This window comes from Phyllosticta citribraziliensis, assembly GCF_038025025.1.
Source record: "Phyllosticta citribraziliensis strain CPC 17464 chromosome Unknown J3D65scaffold_6, whole genome shotgun sequence".
NCBI classification, from domain to species: Eukaryota; Fungi; Ascomycota; class Dothideomycetes; order Botryosphaeriales; family Phyllostictaceae; genus Phyllosticta; species Phyllosticta citribraziliensis.
The window spans coordinates 2,174,219-2,192,399 of record NW_027117343.1 but is presented as its reverse complement, the minus strand read 5'-3'; the positions used below and the strand labels follow the sequence as shown (position 1 = coordinate 2,192,399).

The following is an 18,181-nucleotide window of genomic DNA, read 5'->3' as shown; positions in this document are numbered from 1 at the left end:
AATCTCCGCAATCCGCGTGCGTGCGTGCGTGCCTCTGCTTCTTAGATGAAGGCGCATGCCCCTCATTGCCGCCGCCGCCGCCAGCCAGCCGGCCAGGGGGGTATCTTGAATTTTGTGCAACAGCAACGCGAGCGTCTGTCCAAATTCTATGTATGATCGGAGAAGGGAGAAAAGAAATGAAAGAGACAAAATGGGAAAAAAGGGAACAAGAACCATGTGCAAGAAAGAGAGCAAGCGAATGTACGGAAGGTGGGGTATAAACATGCCATAAAAGAAAATTTCGAACGTCCATGGACGCGTATTGAAGGGTGAGACAAGGAAAAAGGTTGTGTGGAGCCGCAAAAGGATAGACAAGGTCTATTCATCAAGGGATCTTTGGCGACACCAGTTCTTTGCCGTACATGAACACAGTCTTCATGCAGAGTCCACGTTTGCAAGTGCCGACTCCGTGCAGGCCCGCTACATGACCACACACCTCATCCTCTTCTTGGCTCCATCATCCCGTGACCCAGGGGTATCAACGGCCCTGTCACCTGCAAGCGGCGCACTTGCGCTTCGGATCCTCAAGCCCCCGGTGCTCTGCACGCTCCTGATGGTTGACATCCTCTGGACGTCGCCTTGACCCCTTGGGTGCCCAATGCGCCGCAGACCCCTGATGCCCGCACGACGCCGCGCCGACGGTCCGGGTCCAAAGTCGTCGACACTTTGCGCCGCGCGTGGGTTGGTCGTCACAGTGTGGACAGGCGCTGGAACCGATTCAGAGCGGTTGAAGCTGGGTGCCAGAACTGGAGCAGAGGTTGGCGAAACACCCGGGGATGGAGGTCTCGACATGCGATGACGACTTGCAGGGTGCTCCAACCCGGGTGGGTTGGGCGCGCTGGATGAGACCGCGTGCTCGGGCACAGTGATTGGATGTTGATACGACGCCTCGGAGGGATCCTGGGGTGGTGGGCGGAACGGAGCCTGGCTTGGGCTGGTGTGGTGACGCAAGCCTGTGCCTGGACGACGGCTCTGGAGTGCCGGGAGCGAGTAGCGATGCGATTCTGGTCGAGCTATCCGAGGAGGTCGCGAGGTCGGATTGGCCGAGCGCGGAGCGGCAGCGCTGATCAGGTGCGGCGCAGGATGGCCACGGTCGACAGGCGCAGAGTTGGGAATGTTGGAGGACGGCGAAGTATATCCGCTGTTGGGGATTTGAAGGCGCGGCAAAGTCGAGTTTTGCGCGAGTGGAGGAGAGGGCATGGTCGGCAAGGGTACTCCTTCAGGATGAGATAGGCTGATGCTTATGGCGCCTGGTCCAGGAGGATCCGCCCGGGGTGTGTATGGTGGAGGAGGAGGAATCCAATTATCCGCGTCAGACTCGTGAGGCATCTCTCGGAGACCATCTGCTCTGCGATACTCCAACGGTCGGTCCGGCAAGGCTCGTAGGTGCCTTCGGTTTGCAGGAGAAGCTGCTGCCACTGTCGCGGCCCGAGTTAGAGAGGCTTGGGACCTTGGTTGTCCTTGCACGTAGGGCTCTTCCAAGACGGTCTGGACATAATCATCGCTGTCCTGGCGGGAAGAGGCGGGCGCTCGACTTGAAGCTTGTTGAGAAGTTGTAGTAGAGGATCGAAGCAAGTTGTGACTGGCCACAGCCCTCGCGGCCTCTCCCCTTTTTTGAGCCACGGTCCGCGTCCTTACCAGCTCGACTTCTCTTTCAAAATCAATCTCATCCTCGGGCAATTTTTCACCCGGTAGGGTTTGGTCCAGGTCGATAGTTACCCTTCCAGCTTTGGTTGGAATGTAGTTCTCCATGGATTTGCGCAAGTCGAAGTCCATCACAATGAGGATACCCTTGGTTTTAGCCGCTTCTCCCGGCATGATCGGAGTGTCTGGGGCCGTGTTGGAGACAACATTTCCCACGGCCAAGAGACGTTCAATTGCGCGGCCATCATTCTCATTGTGAGTGATCCAGCGAAGCCCAGAAACGTCTTGTGCGCAAGTGTCTTCCTCCCTTGGCATGGTTACATAGGAGCAGGGCGCAAGCGGCGAGTGGTCTCCCGAATGCTCCTTCAACTCGTTGTAGATGGCCGAGTTGGACTCGAAAGTATCTGGTAGTCGATAAATCCAAAAAGAATTCGAATCCTGATTTTTGACGGCAACAGCCACATGATCAAGGGATGGCGAGACTGTTGGAAGAGCGTCCTCGAGAGATTCGGCATGGACGTACTGGCCGGCCTCGGGTGGGTTCTCCTTAGTCTCGATGAACTGCATTCCTCCGAGGTCGTAAATGCCCCACGTGTCTTCTTCTGCGTCAAAAGCAAACAGCTCGTTGACATGGCCGGTCAGCGGGTCTGGCAATATCAGAGCATGCTTTGCAGTGTGAGCCTTTTCGGGAAAGAGTATCTGCCTTGTCCACGCGACATGATTCTCTTGCGGGATCAGATCACCGTCTTCTGTGAGAGGCCCGTCAAACGCGCCATGGACTGAAAAGACTGTCGTGGGTCGTGGCATGCGAGCCGAAGCTGTGGCAATCAAAGTCCGCCCATCATCTGAGAACATCAAATGGTCCATGGGATCGCAATTCGCTGATCTCCGGTCATTTTCCGAGGCCTTTTCAGCGAGCGAGACGAGCTCGATGCCAAACGAGTGTCCAGTAGCCAGAACCATGCCGTCCGGGGACAAGGCTATCGTACTCGCATCGACGGTGAGTATGACGCTCTTGATCCTCTCCAAGCCAGGCACACCATCCACCTGCAAGCGATACAAGTCAACCTTGAATGGATTGGAGAGTACCGCGAGCAGACTGGCGTCATCCAAAATCTCCACCGCGACGGGTTTGCGCCGCACCTGGAGCGTCCGAACGCACGTCTCTGGCAGCTTCTTTGCCTCGATTATCCAGATATTCTTGGTTCCAAACACGGCCACCATTCGACCTTTGCGAGATATCGAAAACCCAAAAGGCTGCGGCAAAGCAGACGAGGTGGCGGTATCGGATTCTAAATCGAATATGGTCATTGTTGGTGGGCAATGCTGCTGCTGGCGAGCGCGCACGGCAGCAGCATCTTTGTTGTCCTGGACCATGTTCGAGGAGCCATGCGAAGCCGAAGTTGCCAGGGTGGATAGGTTGGTCGAAGCGATGCTGCGCGCGGTGGTGGCAGTGTGGCTTGAGGAACGCGCAACGCTAGATAGGCGCGGCGAGGACGACTCATCGCGGTGGCTGCGAGCCTGGTCATCGGCGTGTTGCGTCTCTTCAGGCTCTGGATCTGACGGGCGGTCATGGAGTGCGCGCGAGGCGGGCGACAGAGTGGGCTCGGCGTAGAGACCCTCATCGTCATCGAGATGGTGGCCATGAGGGGAGCGGTCCATGGCTCTCGGGGAGTCGGCTTCAGCGCAGCATGGCCCGCAGGTGTCGGGGGCGCACAAGTAGAGGTTTGGGGCGGAGCATGGCAGAGAGGCGAGAGGCAAAAGGTTGCGGACAGGCCAGAAGAAGGTTGCACCCAAGAATCGGCGAGTAGCAAGTCGGAGAGGCTCGAGGTTTAAAAATAGACGGACCACCCCACAATCCGCGATGCGAACAACCCGCCCCACCACTCTGCGCAACCCACCTCCAACACGACGGCCGCCAAACGCTTTCAGTGTCAAACGTCCGACCTTGGCCTCGTTATGATGAGATCGTCTAGATAAGACCGCCACATCGCAGTGCCGCAGTGGGTGTTGAAGAAACGATGGCCCACAACACCGCGACTGTATCTCGGGAGCACCCGTCTGCCACCAGCTGTGCTGGGGGAGCTGTCGTCTCTTACCCTAGTTGCGTGTGGTTGGCTATCGTTCACCACTCCAGCTAGACACTGAGATTGTCATGTTTCTCGACACTCACTGCGCTGCGACTGCGCGTCATGACCTCCAGCCGTTGCTTACCAGTTGCTGATACTAGAACCAGGCACGGCTTGACTCCTTGTACCGCTTGTGCCGTACCGTGTTCTGCACGTCTTGGGTTACCTTTGTGACCGACAAGTTGTACAGGTCACACGTATAGTACAAATCTGCTTTTTCCATCTCGTCTTGAACATCTTCTGCTTTCTTATCCCTCCGCCTATGTTCCTGTCCCTTGGTTTTTCCTCGCTTGTTCTCCAGCTTTCTATGGCTCCAGTCCATTCAAATCACTTTTTTTGTCCAGACAATCAGCCTCATACAAGCTGGCATCCTCTGTCCAGTATAGTCGACACACATGGGATCAAAGGCTCGGTGCAAAAAATGTGGCACACACTGCGGAAAAATTGAAAATACGATCAAGAATTAAAAAGCGCAGAATTTGACGTCCGCAGACCAAGGCGACACCATCGCTTGCCTACTTAGAGATGGATCAACCACTCCCACAGCTTTCCATTGCAAAAGATCCATCCCACAGTGCCCGTCCAAAACATCATCAGCTAGCCGTATCAAATCTTGCCTACAAGGCTATCAAACTGCATCCCTGAAATCTCTCGCGTACTCAGTAGTACTCAAACACCCGCACAAAAGCGCCGCAAGCTCTCGCCGTGTCTAGAATTAAAGCCTTCAATATGTGCATGCGCGAGCCCGCCCCTCTCTTTAATAGCAAGACTGCACGGCATACCCTTGAGTCAAATCCATCAACAACGCCGGTCAGTCACTCTGCTCCATCATAACAACCTTCCGATCACCAACTTCCGACTACTATAAAGCACATCGTAGTAAGGGGAGGGAGGATGTTGGCTGAGGCTTGGTGACAATCCTTCGCAGCGCGTGTAGCAGAATGTGGGAGATGATTGAGGAGCACCCATAATCCACACAAGGAACAATTCAAGGGCGTCTATGAACCGCATTTCACACTCTCCTAGTTGTGTATGTCACGGCTTTTGCTACCTGCCAAGTCTTGGTGGTTTAGTATGTATGTAGGTAGGTAGGTACGCGAGCGAGCGCTGTGGGTGTGATCCTGTTTAGATCATGCGTTTGTTGATTGGAGTTTGCGAGTGCGTGCCATTTTTTTGATTTTAATCCGTTTCTTGTCTCTTACGGGAGTGCAGCGGGGGAACCCCACAATGCTGCTGTCCATGTTGTTCCTGCGGAATTGAGTCCAACTAATCTTCTTCCTGTTGCTCAACTCTCATGTCGGTGTATCACGTTGTAGACAGGCGTTCCTTTATTTACGGATGCACTCTGCATCCCGCCCCGCTTCCTCAAAATGCCGGCGGCATCATAGTCACACGTACACGGCTTCATCGGTGGTCTGTCTAGGCCTCTAAGCAAGACACCGCGGAGCAACAAGAATCCAGTCTCTCACTTATCCGAAAGGAAGAGTCCCTCGGCTTTCAGTGTGGTTGCAAATACTGAGATGTTGGCCGGGGATCCAAGGAGCGATAGGGATCGAGAGAACAGACGGAGGGATGTATATATATGTTCCAGACGAGGCAGTCCGCCGTGGCATGAAAGGGGGCCACGAGACCGGACAGCCAGACAGCAGCACAACCGCTCGCCCCGATCCATCCAGCACAAGAAGAGCCCGCCGCCCAATGAAAGGCAGGATATCTCACCTCTCGACGCCTCCTGGCCATTAATAGTACGGAGAGGTCTTGGAAAAACGTCTTGCTAGCCGTGCAAGTGCCGCCGACTGAGAGCGAGGACCAGGCAGCAGACAGACGGTAGAAACCAAGCCAATGGGAGTAGAGCCGCACGAAGCAACGACGGCATCGAGTCGATTTATTCCACTGCCACCGCTCTCTCCATGTCACCGCTCGTCGGCCATCTGGCAATCTCCTTCCGGCCCGGCACATCTCACGCCATGCGCTGGGTCTGGATGCTTGCTTCCTGACCGTGCTGCCTGGGGAAGAAGCAGCCAGGCGGCCCCCACCACGCCCGGCGGACGAAAAGAACGTTGGCCGGCCGGATGGAGCTCCATTTGAGCGCGGAGGGCATGATGGATTGGACGGCAGCCTGTGCGACGCAGACTATCGATGGTGGTGAGGGCTGAATCCAGCGAAGGCGGGCGAACAGGACCAAAAGGGGGTGGGTGCGAGAGCCATGTCTTGCACGCGCGCATGCATGCAGGCATACCGCGCATCCCGAGTAAGCTTGTTGGCGAAGCTTGTCCAGAAGCTTGTCTCGTCACATTTTGGGGTTGAGTGTCTTGTTGGTGCGATTGGTCAGCGAAAGGCGGCTATTCGTCTTGGGTGGTTGTGGGAGGATTTTGGCCCCTTAAAATTGGTTGACCACAAGCAGGATGCGCGGGTTTTCCCGTCTGCCCTGGCAAGCCACAGGGCCGGAGAGGCGAGACGACGGAACTATGAGGACAGGGCGCGCTACGAGCTTATAGCCGCGTCCACGCGTGTTTGAAGGCTGGAGGGGCCTGGTAGCGTGTGTGAAGTTGATTCTCGGGCGTTGAGACGTCGTGGGCCGTGCTCTTTTCGGATTTGCAGTGAAGTGCGAGATGTTCGGCAACGGTCGCCGTGAGAGCGAATTGACCAAGATTTGGGAATGGACACAATGTTGGCCTCTTGTACGTACGTACTCAGCCTTACCCGACGTGGCCAGTGAAGTTGTATTTGCCGAGGTCGGTGTTATCGTATGACCAGAGCGGACGCAACGGTCAGCGAAACACCGCCACAAAGTGCTTGGCCGGGCGCGGAGGATGGAAGGAATACGGGCCGCAATAGTGAGTAGGGGTTATTTTTACCGTGGGATGCAGGTACTATCACGCAGGTAGTACGAGGCCGTTGAAGTCATGTCGCAGGGTGGTGGTTGATTTTTGGAGGGTGATTGTTTGCTGGCTTCGGCTCCGCGGTGATGGACACACACTGACAGGACCGACAGCCTCGCAGGGCTGCGCGAGTCAAAGATCGTCAGGTACGCCCTCTCCGCATGGAGGCCCGCGACACGGCGGCAACGGAAATGGCCCGGTCCTGGCGCTGGAGCTGCGGTGGAGGGCCGATGAGACATGTTTCCACCCAGGGCGTCATCGGCAACGGTTGCAACGGGAGTGGAAGAGAGGGCAAGAAAGGAGGCTGCCAAGGCGCCGGCTCGTGTTTATTGATCGCATTTGGGAGAGGACGGTGTTGTTCGTGATGTTTCGTCGGGGAAGAAATGGAAGAGAGGCGACCGACCAGGGTCCGTCGGGCGGCCCTATCCGCCCACCAGGGCCGCTCGACCAACGCCCTTCAACCACCACCACCACCACCATGCCACTCCATCGTGACCTACCCTTTTGCGCTCGCTGCCCGCTCTCATCCTTCACCCCCCTTGGCGCCTCTGTGGCCTACCTAGGTACCATACCCCTCGCTGGCTGCCACTGCCACTGCCACCGCGCCGTACCACCAAGCCAGCACAATCTCCGCCATGCCTCCGCCTTCGCGACTCTTTGAGATTAGACTGTGCTCATCCTGCCTGCCGATACGACGGTGGGGCCCACTGGCACTGTCCGCTCCTCGGCTACGCGATGAAGGACCGCCGCGCTGACTTTTGTGAAGCATTCATTTATCCAACCCTCGTAGCCTCTTTCTTCCTGTCTTGAACACCACCCAAACATCAACTTTTCCAGAAGCTCTCGTCGGCTTCGTCCCTTCCTTCCTGCTTCTTGACCTCGCGCGCCGACAGTCTTTCCTGTCAACAGACACTCTTTACCCCCAGTCCTTCATTCACCCAACATCAACATGCTCTCCAACGACTTTTCCCTCTTTGCCCTCTTCACGGCTGGCCTGGCCACCCTCGTCAAGGCCGAGGACCTGCCCAACGGCAACGCCATCTACCTCCCTGGTACCGGCTCCGTAAGTCAATCAATCTACCACCGCCCTGCAACGCACGCTGACCATTGCAGATCGTCCCTGTTGGCAAGCCCTTTGACATTACCTGGAACCCGACCACCCCGTACTCCGGTGGTACCGTCTCGCTGTACCTCTGCAAGGGTCCTTCTTCCAACTGCGTCACCGTCGGCTCCATTGCTACTGGCACCGAGAACGATGGTCTCTACTCGTGGACCCCCGAGACCTCGCTCGCCGACAGCAACGGCGACACCGGCTACGGCATGAAGATTGTCTTCGACTCCAACGGCGCCTACCAATGTGCGTATATCCCTTGAACCAGAATCAAGACCTCGCTGACATGTCCTCAGGGAGCACCCAATTCGGCATCTCCAACAAGGGCTCGGCCTCCAGCTCGTCGAGCTCCAGCGCCGCGGCCAGCACCACTGCTTCGGTCAAGGTCGACAGCGTGACCTCGTCCGCCGTCCTGTCCGCCTCGTCGGCTTCTTCTGAGCGCGTCGTCACCGAGACCCTGACCGAGTTCACGACTTACTGCCCTGAGGCCACCACCTTGACGCACAACAGCAAGACTTACACCGTCACTGGCGCCTCGAGCGTCAGCCTCGACTGCTCCAACGGCGGCTGTGTTGTGACCCGCCCCGTCTACACCAGCACCGTCACTTCCTGCAAGGACTGGTACGTCCACATTCCACCCCCTGTGCCATGCAAAAGCGAAAATAAAAACAGACCAAGACCACAAGACAAAGAAAGCTGATAATCCCTCCCAGTGCTACCGCCACCCCCGTCGTCTCGACCCCTGCCGTCTCCTTCGCCACCTCGACCAAGTCCGTCGCCACTACGGCCGTCACGACCGTCCCCGCCGTTGTCTCCAGCGTTGCCGGCAACACCAAGCCGGCCGGCTCTGCTCCTCCTGCTGGCAACACCCAGCCCGCCGCTTCTGCTCCCCCGGCTGGCGCCACGACGCCCGCTCGCGTCCCCACGCCCGTCGCCGGCACCCCCGTCACCACTCCCGGCGCGCACTACACCGGTGCCGCCTCGGCCGTCAAGGTCGGCGGCGTCGTCGGCATGGTTGCCGGTATGGCTGGTGCCTTCTTTGCGCTCTAAGCGGCTCGTTCGTTGCGGTTTCGACCGATCTGGAGAGGATGGGATGAGGAGTGGGAAACGAAAAAAACGTGTCCGGATTATTGCTGTTGTTGTTGCTTTCTTCTTTTTTCGGCTCTGGCCCCATCATCGCCGCGCGCACGCGCGACACACGAACCGCGTCCATCGATGCCTTCCTTCTCTTTTCTCGCATTAGTCTAGGAAGGAGGGCCGCGGAGATGTGGTGATATCCTCGTCGAGCTGAAACATTCTTGCTGCCAACGAATTTTCTCTTCTTCTTCTTCGTCTGTATATCCTCTTTTTCCGTTTGTTCGTTTTTTTGTACTTGTTCTTTTTTCTCTCTGCTATACCCAGCCACGCCACGCTACGCTACATACGTAGGTAGCCCAACTCGCCGCAAACATCTTTGGATGGGGACGCGACGCGACGGCACTGGACTGGACAGTCGGTCGGTCGGTCGGTCGTGTCAATGAATGTGCTACGCTACCTCTCTTGCCTGCTTCTTGTTGCTTCTGGTCACGTTTTGTTTGTTTGTCTTGTCTGCTTATCTGCTTGCCCGTCCTGCTTGCTTATCCTGCATGCGATGCATAGCGTCTTGCCGTCATTTCCGTTACAACTCCCGCCGCTGCTTTGCGTCAAGCGGCGCCCATGTTAACAAAAACACGATGGCAGCACAAGGCAGACTCGAGGCCGGTCGATGGCTCTTGTAATAGTAATATGGCACGCCACGCCGGGAGCGCCCCAGCGCCTGCCTTGCCTGACCGCAGCCAAACAGACGATGTACGGTACGGCAGTCAGTCAACCCCATACCCAGCGCCGCTCTCGCATTGGCCTGGCCGGGTGGGAAGAAGAAGACCGTCCGCGCCGACGCTGCAGATGTACATTTGCTGCGTAGAGATGTAGAGATGGAGACAAATGATGTACGGGCGTAGACTAGAGAGAGGACAGGAAGAGGGGGAGAGAGAGAGAGAGAAAGAAAGAGAAAAATAGTAATCCATAATTCGTAATACGCACGAGAGGGAGATGGAGAGGGTTGTGGATGGACATACAGAACGAAGGGGAGACTGTTGGCCCTGTCATCATTGGCTTTCCTGCGCCGCACAGCATGCCCAGGGAGCGTTCATCACAACAGATAGCCACATGGGGGGAGCAGAGCATTGATGCATGACCAGCCGAGCTGGCCTAGGTAATTAGGTATCTGGGATATCTACATACCGAGGGAAGACACGTGTCTCATCAACCGCCAGGCTTGCCGAACCATAGACGAGAAGACAAGAACAGCAGGAGAGCAACAAAACCGACAATGACAATGACAGCAACAACAATAAGTATATATGATGTGGTATCTCGGCAAAAACGACGACGACGATGACAACGCAAAGAAATGCTACGACCAAGCAAGCATGCCATGCTATGCCATGCTATGCCCCACCCAGCGCAGAGATGCAATCAAGATGATGATGCGATGCCCAAGCACCTATCCCATGCCCGGAAAAAGACGTCCAAATGTGAAAGAACAAACGCGTGTCCGACTGAGAGGAGATGCATCCACCGGCGCCTTGCGTGGGTCCGTCCGTCCATCCTTCTATCCGTTTTAATCTTTTGATCACGCCCAACAATCGTCAGAGACAACAACAACGACAACAACGACAACGACAACCAGGCGCCCATTCGCCCCTGGCAGCTCTACCGGCCAAACATCTTCAACTCAACCATGCGCAACGGCACATACGCGACAGCAGCAAAAGCAAAGCCGAGCTCAAACCCAACATCGCCGCCAATGCCGGGCAAGCCAGCGTGGCGGGCGATGGGGCCGATAAACCACGTCTGCGACATACCGGTGACCATGCCGGCGACGCCGAAGCAAAAGGCGAAGATGGCCGCGATGCCCGGCGGCAGCTTTTCGGGCTTGTCGTAGTCGGCCGGGTCGTAGCCGCCGATGCCGCGCTTGAAGAGGAAGTGGTCCGACACGGCGATGCCTTCGTAGATGGCGAGCCAGTAGCCGATGAAGTTCATGAAGTTTTCTGCGAGGTTGCGTTAGTTGGGTGCGTGTGATGACGAGGAGAGAGAGGGGTTGGCTTACCGAGGACAATGTTGAAGTGCGAGTAGCCCGGGATGGCAATGGCGATGTAGACGCCGGTACCGATGCCGGTCCAGACCCACCGGGGAATGTGGGTGGTCCAGCGCGCAAAGACTTGCACAGTCAGGGCGATGGAGTAGATGTTGGGGCAGTTGTTGGCGATGATGGACAGAGCCAGGATGACGAGGCAGAACTCGCCGAACCGGCCCATCTTGTAGACGAGGACGGCGGCGAGCAAGCCACCGGTGCTGGAGCTTGCGTATCCCTCTGCGTAGCGGTTGTCACCACCGTTGAGCTGCGTGGCAGAGTAGACGGCGACTCCGAGCATCTGGGTGAAGAGGAGCGGAAAGATGAGACCAAGGTATGTGCTGACAAAGACCTTTCGGCGGCTCTGGTTGCTTGGCTGGTATACGGTGTAGTCGGCCGCGTAACTGGCCCAGCCGGTTGCGAAACCGTACACTGTGCAGCCAAAAGAGAGGACGCCGCCGAGCTCTGATTTGCCGACTCCCATGGGGATGGACTGAAAGTCGCCGCTGTGGGCAAAGACGCCGAGGGTGATCAAAAACACAATGAATGTCGGGATCCAGGACCAAAACTCGTAGGCGTGGACAATCTTGTAGCCAAAAAGTGTGACGAGGAAGGTGCAGACGGCAATAATGACAATGCCAGCCCAACCAGGAACGTCAGTGTTTACGGCGTGAATCAGCTGAGCACCGACGATGGAGTTGACGGAGGACCAGCCCATGCAAGCCAGAACGTTGAAGCAAGCAACTGACGTGACGTTAGTCTAAGAAATTGAGACGGACACCTAAAATCTTACTGAGCTTCACTCCATACCAGCCGTACCAGAAGCGGGAGAGCACCATCTGGCGGAGACCAAAGATGGGCCCAAAGCCGGAGAACCAGCAGACTGGAATGATTCCGAGCAGGTTGAAAAAGAGGCAGACCAACATGGCGTCGGCGACGCCCAGTTGAAAAAGCTCCGTTCCCAGGATACCAATGGCAAAGGACGAAACGACCATGTTTGCGGAAAGCCACTGAAGCCCCGTTAGCAGGAGGGCAGGAGATATTTGGACCGCGGGCCATTACCATGGTGCCAACATTCAAGAGAGAGGTATCGGTGCGCTCATTTTCAGGCACGCGCTCAATGCCTCTCTGCTCAATGTTGAACTTGCCGGCCAGCCTCTGCATGCGTGCGTAGAAGCTGTCACCATATTCGAAGCTCTCGCCAGGCACAGCATTGCCTTCGACGGTGTAGGTCGGGGTGCCGTGCTTGTTGGAAGAGTCGGCGGAGCCAACTTCGGCTTCGGCGGCCGACTTCTCGACGTCGAAGAAGGCCATGGCGCGACGCGGGGGACGCGAGGTCGCGAGGAGTTTTAGTGTCGAGGCTAGCCAAAGCTCCGCGAAGGAGTTTGATCTTCAGCAGCCTGGAGAGGGTGGTAGCCAGGCAGGGAACCGGGGAATTGGGGACGCGGGAAAAGAAACCAGGGAAGCAGAGACCGGCAGGACCATGATTAAAATAACAAAAGCGATTGACCGGGTTCGCATGCAGCTGGCGAGCAGAGAGGGTGCAGAAGCGGATCCAATTTTTGCTCGTCCCAATCGAAGGCAGTGATAAGGTAAGGCCGAAAGCCCGACCCTGGATCAGCAAATTAGCATCGTCTTGGGGCCAGCATTCGGCCATGCAAAAGCCTCGAGGCCGGTCGCCACGCGCCACTCGCGCTGGCTGCGTCTCAACATCGACATGCCACCGTGACTTGCAAGGATGACGGCAACGATAGGCGCAGTCTTGGCCGCCAAACAGGGCAACTGCCCACGCTGAGGATGAGCGGTGGACCTTGACCTTTCGAGAGCCTTGCCCGTCGCGTGATAAGCCCTGCGGCGTACAGCATCGGATGCATTTTGATGTTTGGCGCTTTGGCGTAAACGGCAGGCCGAGCCTACCCGACCGAAACCTAAATTGCCAAAACTGCCCTGGAGACGTACCAAGCAACGGGAACTTGATTGACCGGCCAGGATCCATGACAAGTTTGTTCCAACCTCAACCGGCCATCATTCAGGAGCTGCATCCCCTCGTCCGTCGTCCAAATGTGCGAGCAATCGCAGATCAGTGGGACGGCATGCGAGGAGCGGGCCCGGCCGACGCTCCCCATAAGCAGTGCACGCCTATCGACATGTTGCTCCGTATGGTGACGCAAGGCCGCCTCCAGAGTCCAGAAGCTTTAGATACGTCCGTCGGGGTTGACCGACGCATGGAATGGGAACACAACATGAATCCTCCTCTTGCCGTCGGCCATGTGCACAGACTGTCAACTACCCCAGATTCCCAAACCCCTGGAACTGCAAACACTGTGGGGATCCATCCACTCTCTAGTGGTCATGGCTGTTACTGTCCCCGGCCTTTTGGGACATGCAGTCTGCACTCACCCCGCTCGCAGCAGTGCGATCGTCAGGGCAGCCGCTGTCGACTCCATTCCCCGTGAAGGATGATTGGTCACCTGGAGTGCCATCCTAGCGCGGACTGATAGTGTCACTGCAGATTGCCTGGGCAACTACAGCTTGCTGATGACTCGCTAGCTTGTTGTACCTGTGCTGTAGACTTTGAATCACGCTGCCGAGCTGTGTGATGTGCCGGCTGTTTCGCAGTGTTGAAATCCTTGACTTGATCTCCGCAAGGAACAAGGGACAGCGAGGGTCGGGAGAATGTCGTGCGAGTCCAAGTTACATCCAAAAGCTTTGGACTAGCAGACGCAGCGCTTGGCTAAGAGACAAAGTAAAGTCCAAGGTGTCGATCAAGTAAGCATTGTGGAGGTCTTAAGCGAATGTGGCTGAATGCTTCTTTTCAGCTTTTGTCAATGAGTTGTACAGCACTAGCTTCTGGGCTTAGATATCAGATGAACAAGAAGCGAATGAAGCGAACGTTGATTGGCAGTAGAGCTGAGTCCGGGGAAAAGAGATTGCGTAAGAGGAGTCCCCTTTGAAGTTGAGGGATCCTAGACTGCATCAGCAAAGAATGAGGCTGTAGGTTTCAATAAAGCAAAAGCACATATTCATCCACCTGCTAGGATGTAATGGCGAGATGATGATCGAGACGGCAAAGGTCTTGGAGATGACCGGCGAGAGGTACTGATCTGGGTCTTGACTTATTCAGCAGGCACTGGGATTGGTCGGGGTTTTGAAGGCCGATTCTTCACCGCCTTGGCTGGGCACGGACCCTCTGCTGAATTTCCTGGGTGGTCGTCTAGGAATAATCGCGTCGCATCTTACTTGACTCTTTGATTCTGTCGCGTCCACCACCAACACGCCTCACACGCTCCGACAATCCTCTCCATGGTCGACAGATAGCCCGATAGCTTGGCCTCCGTCGACGAGAACACATCTTCAAAATGGCGAGCAAAAAAGACCTACTCTACGACAAGTGCGCCGAGCGCGAGCCGGGCACCATTTTCTTCCAGGAAGACCTCGTTCTGCTCAACATTGCCAAGGATGTCGAGGAGCTGGTCATGCTGTGCCAGCTTCTGGTCGACTCGCATCTGTTCGAGCTCCTCGAGTCTGGCCAGAATACATGGGACCGGACGCTATGCTGGCGGCTGCGGACGCGCGAAGATGCAAACAAGTGAGACGGCAAAGCCCACCACGGCAAGCAATCATGCTGACCCTAGATGCGCTTCAGACTGCGTTCCATGGATCCGAACGAGCGCGTAGTATATTCGCACATTTCCTCGACCAGCGACCAAGGCATGTGGACGCGCACAATCAAAGCCAAGACCAACTTCCACCAGACCGTCATCAACAAGGCGCTCAAGTCGCTCGAGGGCAAGCGGCTCGTCAAGTCCATCACCAGCGTCAAGAACCCCGGCCGCAAGATTTACATGCTCGCGCACCTGACGCCCGCCGAAGACGTCTCGGGTGGACCATGGCACACGGACGGCGAGCTCGACGTCGAGCTCATCGACACGATCGGGAGTGTCATCGTGCAATGGGTCGAGGGCGAAAGCTGGGTCGAGCAGCCGCGCCCGGTTGTGAGCAAGGAAGCCATTGCGCGCAAGAAGGAGGCCGCAGCCGCTCGCAGACACGACCCTGCAGCCGATCCGCCAAAATACAAACCTCCGACAGGTCGCGCAGGACGCCCGCTTGTTCCGCACCCCCCGGGCTACCGCAATTATCCCACGGCGTCTTCGATCCTGGACTTCATCAGGAACAGTGGCGTCATTGAGGGCGTCGTGATTCGTGAGACGGACCTGCGCATGCTACTGGACAATCTAGTCTTTGATGGTCGTTTGGAGCGCATCGGCGCTATGGGATACAGGAGCACTAGACAGGCTCCCGACGACGAAGAGCCTTGGGGCAACGGCCTTACGCAGGCGCCTTGTGGACGGTGCCCGGTCTTCAACCTGTGCGAAGAGGGAGGACCAGTGAGCGCGAGCAATTGCGTCTACTTCGAGGAGTGGCTTGCGCTATAAGCGTCGACGGCACTTGGCCTGTGAGGCGGTGCTCATTTCAAAAAAAGGAATCATTTTGCATAGCGACGGCGTTTTGGGGGATATCATTAAGGGCGACGAGCGAAAAAGAGAGTCATCAACAGGTTTGCATAAAAGGGAATATACCAACAGCCAGCCGGCCCAGCTCGGCTTGCTTGCAGCTTCATTCAGCGAGGTTTAGTCCTTTTATAATCTTGTTCTAAAATGGAACCCTTTCCAAACTGATCTGAACATTATACTCGAATCCACACTGTTCATACAAAAGGAGGCCAAATGGCAAAAAAGCCCTCCAACGCCTGACCTGACCGAGATCATAACTACAAAATCGAAAGGAGGTCATGGGAAACGATCAATCTGCGATCATTCATTTACACGCCGCAAACCTCGCACCTCTTGTGCTTCTTAAAGTCATGCTGGTAGTGGTCGAGATGGTCTTCCCAGCCGTGCTCCTTGTCTTGGCTAGGAGGCGCTCCCATCCAATCCACCGCCTGGCCCAAGGCATTGACGAAGCTGGTGCCCTTGGCCTGCAGCTCCTTGGTGATGGCTTCAACGTCAACGTCCAGGTATCTGCGCAGGAAATCGCCAACCTCGGTGTTCTCGTGGTTGCCGACGAGCGGGGCGGCGGCTTTGCGCGACGACGCGAAGATGTTGACGTCGGCAGCTGGGTACCATTGTCAGTGACTGTGGATTATGTGAAGGAATGCGTCCGACTTACCAGAATGGCCGTGCGTGCTCCATCCGATCTGGCTGCGACGGCTGACCATGTCCGCAAATGTGTACGGGGCGAGTTCTGGTTTTTCTACCAGGCTCTTGATTTCGCTGTCAGCGGCATCGTCAATGCCGAGGCCTTTCTTGACGTTCTCCCGGACCCATGACTCAATGGCTGGCTTCTTGGGCTGGCCGGACAGGAAGCTGTGGTAGTTATGGGTGACACGCTCCGCCGAGTGCGAGGTATTGGAGAGGACTCCAGGGTACCAGAGATACTCGGGGTAGGTGGAGTGGAGCTCTGCAAAGGAGTTAGCGGCGCACGCGATATGCAAGGGACAGGAACGTACGGCGGGCAGTAGCGAGACCTCCGGTCTCGTGGTCGCTCGTGCTGACCATGACACCCTCAGTGTCGTCCTTCTCGAGGAATTCGAGTACGCTAGTGAAGGCCTTGTCGTACGCCAATACTTCGTGTACCTGAGCCGCAGGATCGTTGGCATGACCGGCGTGGTCAATTCGGCTACCCTCAATCATCAAGAAGAACCCCTTGTCGCTGTCCCTGGTAGCGTCACTCAACGCCTTCATGGCCGTCCTCGCCATTTCATCCAAAGACGGGTAGATGTCTGCCTCATTGCGGCGGTCAATCTCGTAAGGAATATCCGTCCTTGCAAAGAGTCCCAGCAGAGGGAGGTTGACGGCGGTGCCCTCCTTGAGACCATCGAATCCACTCCTGCTGTCGACATAATCGAAGCCTTGCTCTTTTGCATACGCAATAATGTCCCTATCGTCATCGCGGCAGGATCCTTCGGTCGAGTTCGGGAGGAAGTGGCACCTCCCGCCACCCAACATCAAGTCCACCACGCGACCCAACGGATAGTCCCCGACCATTTGTTCAGCAATCCTATCTTCCTCCGACCGCATGTTCACATGGGCCGCAAAGCAGGCGGGTGTGGCGTCCGTAATCCGCGTCGTGACGACAAGTCCAGTCATGTATCCAGCCCTCTTCGCCGCCTCCAGCACGGTACCGCAGGGCTGGTGGTCTGGCAGCATGGAGATTGCTCCGTTGTAGCTCTTGTGTCCGCAAGAAAAGGCCGTGGCTCCAGCTGCGCTGTCTGTGATCAAGCTGCTCGAGCTTCGAGTCCTCGACTGTCCAATCAAGTGCCCATCGAGCATGAGCGTATTGTCGAAAGGCTCCGCTTGTTCATATTGTTTGAAACTCCGAGTCAGACTCAAACTCGTCGGACCCATTCCATCCGACACCATGAATATGAGGTTCCGCTTGCCGTCAGGCACTGGGGAGGGCGCCGACGTGGTGCGCTCCTTTTGGACGACGACGGCGAGGATGATTACGATGGTTGTGGCGAGGAGGGCCCAGACGAAGAGGCCAACTTCTCGGATCTTTTTCCATTTGCTCTGGGGAGGCTCAAACTTCTGGGTGTGCTCCCCAGTAAGCAGAGCGTCCTCTTCGGCCAGACCACGGTCGTTGGTGTGCTCGGAGGAGGCACGACGTTGCTCGAATAGCGGGCGCGCCATCGCGAAGGCTGCGGATGTCGCGCGTGAGTGATGACAGGCTCACTGGCGATGGGTTCAAAGGCTCGCAGGTGGGACAGGTTCGTAAACGCTGTTAGCGTGGATCCATAGAGAGTCGGGTGCGGAGTGGTTGGTCTCAGAGGAATGCTCCGGGGGCGACGCCGATCCATCCCCAGTCTTGGCGGTCAGCTGCCCATACACAGCGACCATCTGGCGGTCACGCAACTCCAAAGCAAGTCGAGAGCCAAGGATTTTGCTTTCTTACAGATGCACATGTTGGTCTTGTACAGGAGCAGAAAATGTGGCTCGTCCCATGTACCAGTACCTGGCTACGCAGCGGTGTGGATTAAATAGTGCCAGGTCGACCTCCCCTGCAAGTAGTAAACGAGCGAGACTTGATCCTGGTATCCTCACGCCCCACAAGGCTCTCATATCGACAAGAAGAAGAGCCAATTGGAGTAACGCTGACTGGAGCGAACCTGCTTCACCACTTCAGGTACCAATACAATCACCCTCAGAGCAAGCAAGACACT

The 18,181-nt window shown here is 56.5% G+C and overlaps 6 protein-coding genes across 6 annotated transcripts; 2 read left to right on the top strand and 4 right to left on the bottom strand.

Annotated features, from left to right (window-relative positions):
- Positions 1-1,236: 1,236 nt before the first annotated feature.
- Positions 1,237-3,345, bottom strand: J3D65DRAFT_553913 (uncharacterized protein; the record flags this gene model as incomplete). Its single annotated transcript, XM_066797154.1, has 1 exon — positions 1,237-3,345. A coding segment is annotated over one exon (2,109 nt), but the record flags the coding sequence as incomplete, so codon positions are not given.
- Positions 3,346-5,039: 1,694 nt separating this feature from the next.
- Positions 5,040-5,894, bottom strand: J3D65DRAFT_383700 (uncharacterized protein). The gene is made up of 2 exons (XM_066795792.1): positions 5,282-5,894; positions 5,040-5,227 (listed from the first exon to the last, which is right to left on the bottom strand). The coding sequence occupies exon 1, from the start codon at positions 5,769-5,771 to the stop codon at positions 5,310-5,312; it is 462 nt and encodes a 153-aa protein (XP_066655633.1). The 5' UTR covers positions 5,772-5,894; the 3' UTR covers positions 5,040-5,227; positions 5,282-5,309.
- A 1,605-nt stretch (positions 5,895-7,499) lies between these two features.
- Positions 7,500-9,201, top strand: J3D65DRAFT_383726 (GPI anchored serine-threonine rich protein). Its single transcript, XM_066795794.1, has 5 exons — positions 7,500-7,757; positions 7,808-8,051; positions 8,102-8,426; positions 8,519-8,567; positions 8,876-9,201. Exons 1-5 carry the CDS (start codon positions 7,644-7,646, stop codon positions 8,900-8,902), a joined length of 759 nt encoding a protein of 252 aa, XP_066655632.1. The 5' UTR covers positions 7,500-7,643; the 3' UTR covers positions 8,903-9,201.
- Positions 9,202-10,494: 1,293 nt separating this feature from the next.
- Positions 10,495-12,550, bottom strand: J3D65DRAFT_383591 (purine-cytosine permease). The gene is made up of 4 exons (XM_066795791.1): positions 12,022-12,550; positions 11,753-11,969; positions 10,936-11,703; positions 10,495-10,876 (listed from the first exon to the last, which is right to left on the bottom strand). The coding sequence occupies exons 1-4, from the start codon at positions 12,271-12,273 to the stop codon at positions 10,539-10,541; spliced, it is 1,575 nt and encodes a 524-aa protein (XP_066655631.1). The 5' UTR covers positions 12,274-12,550; the 3' UTR covers positions 10,495-10,538.
- A 1,425-nt stretch (positions 12,551-13,975) lies between these two features.
- On the top strand, positions 13,976-15,772 carry J3D65DRAFT_625723 (DNA-directed RNA polymerase-like protein III subunit Rpc34). Its single transcript, XM_066800368.1, has 2 exons — positions 13,976-14,548; positions 14,606-15,772. The coding sequence occupies exons 1-2, from the start codon at positions 14,319-14,321 to the stop codon at positions 15,393-15,395; spliced, it is 1,020 nt and encodes a 339-aa protein (XP_066655630.1). The 5' UTR covers positions 13,976-14,318; the 3' UTR covers positions 15,396-15,772.
- J3D65DRAFT_383712 (alkaline-phosphatase-like protein) lies at positions 15,589-17,926 on the bottom strand. The gene is made up of 3 exons (XM_066795793.1): positions 16,469-17,926; positions 16,129-16,419; positions 15,589-16,074 (listed from the first exon to the last, which is right to left on the bottom strand). Exons 1-3 carry the CDS (start codon positions 17,649-17,651, stop codon positions 15,782-15,784), a joined length of 1,767 nt encoding a protein of 588 aa, XP_066655629.1. The 5' UTR covers positions 17,652-17,926; the 3' UTR covers positions 15,589-15,781.
- Positions 17,927-18,181: the final 255 nt, after the last annotated feature.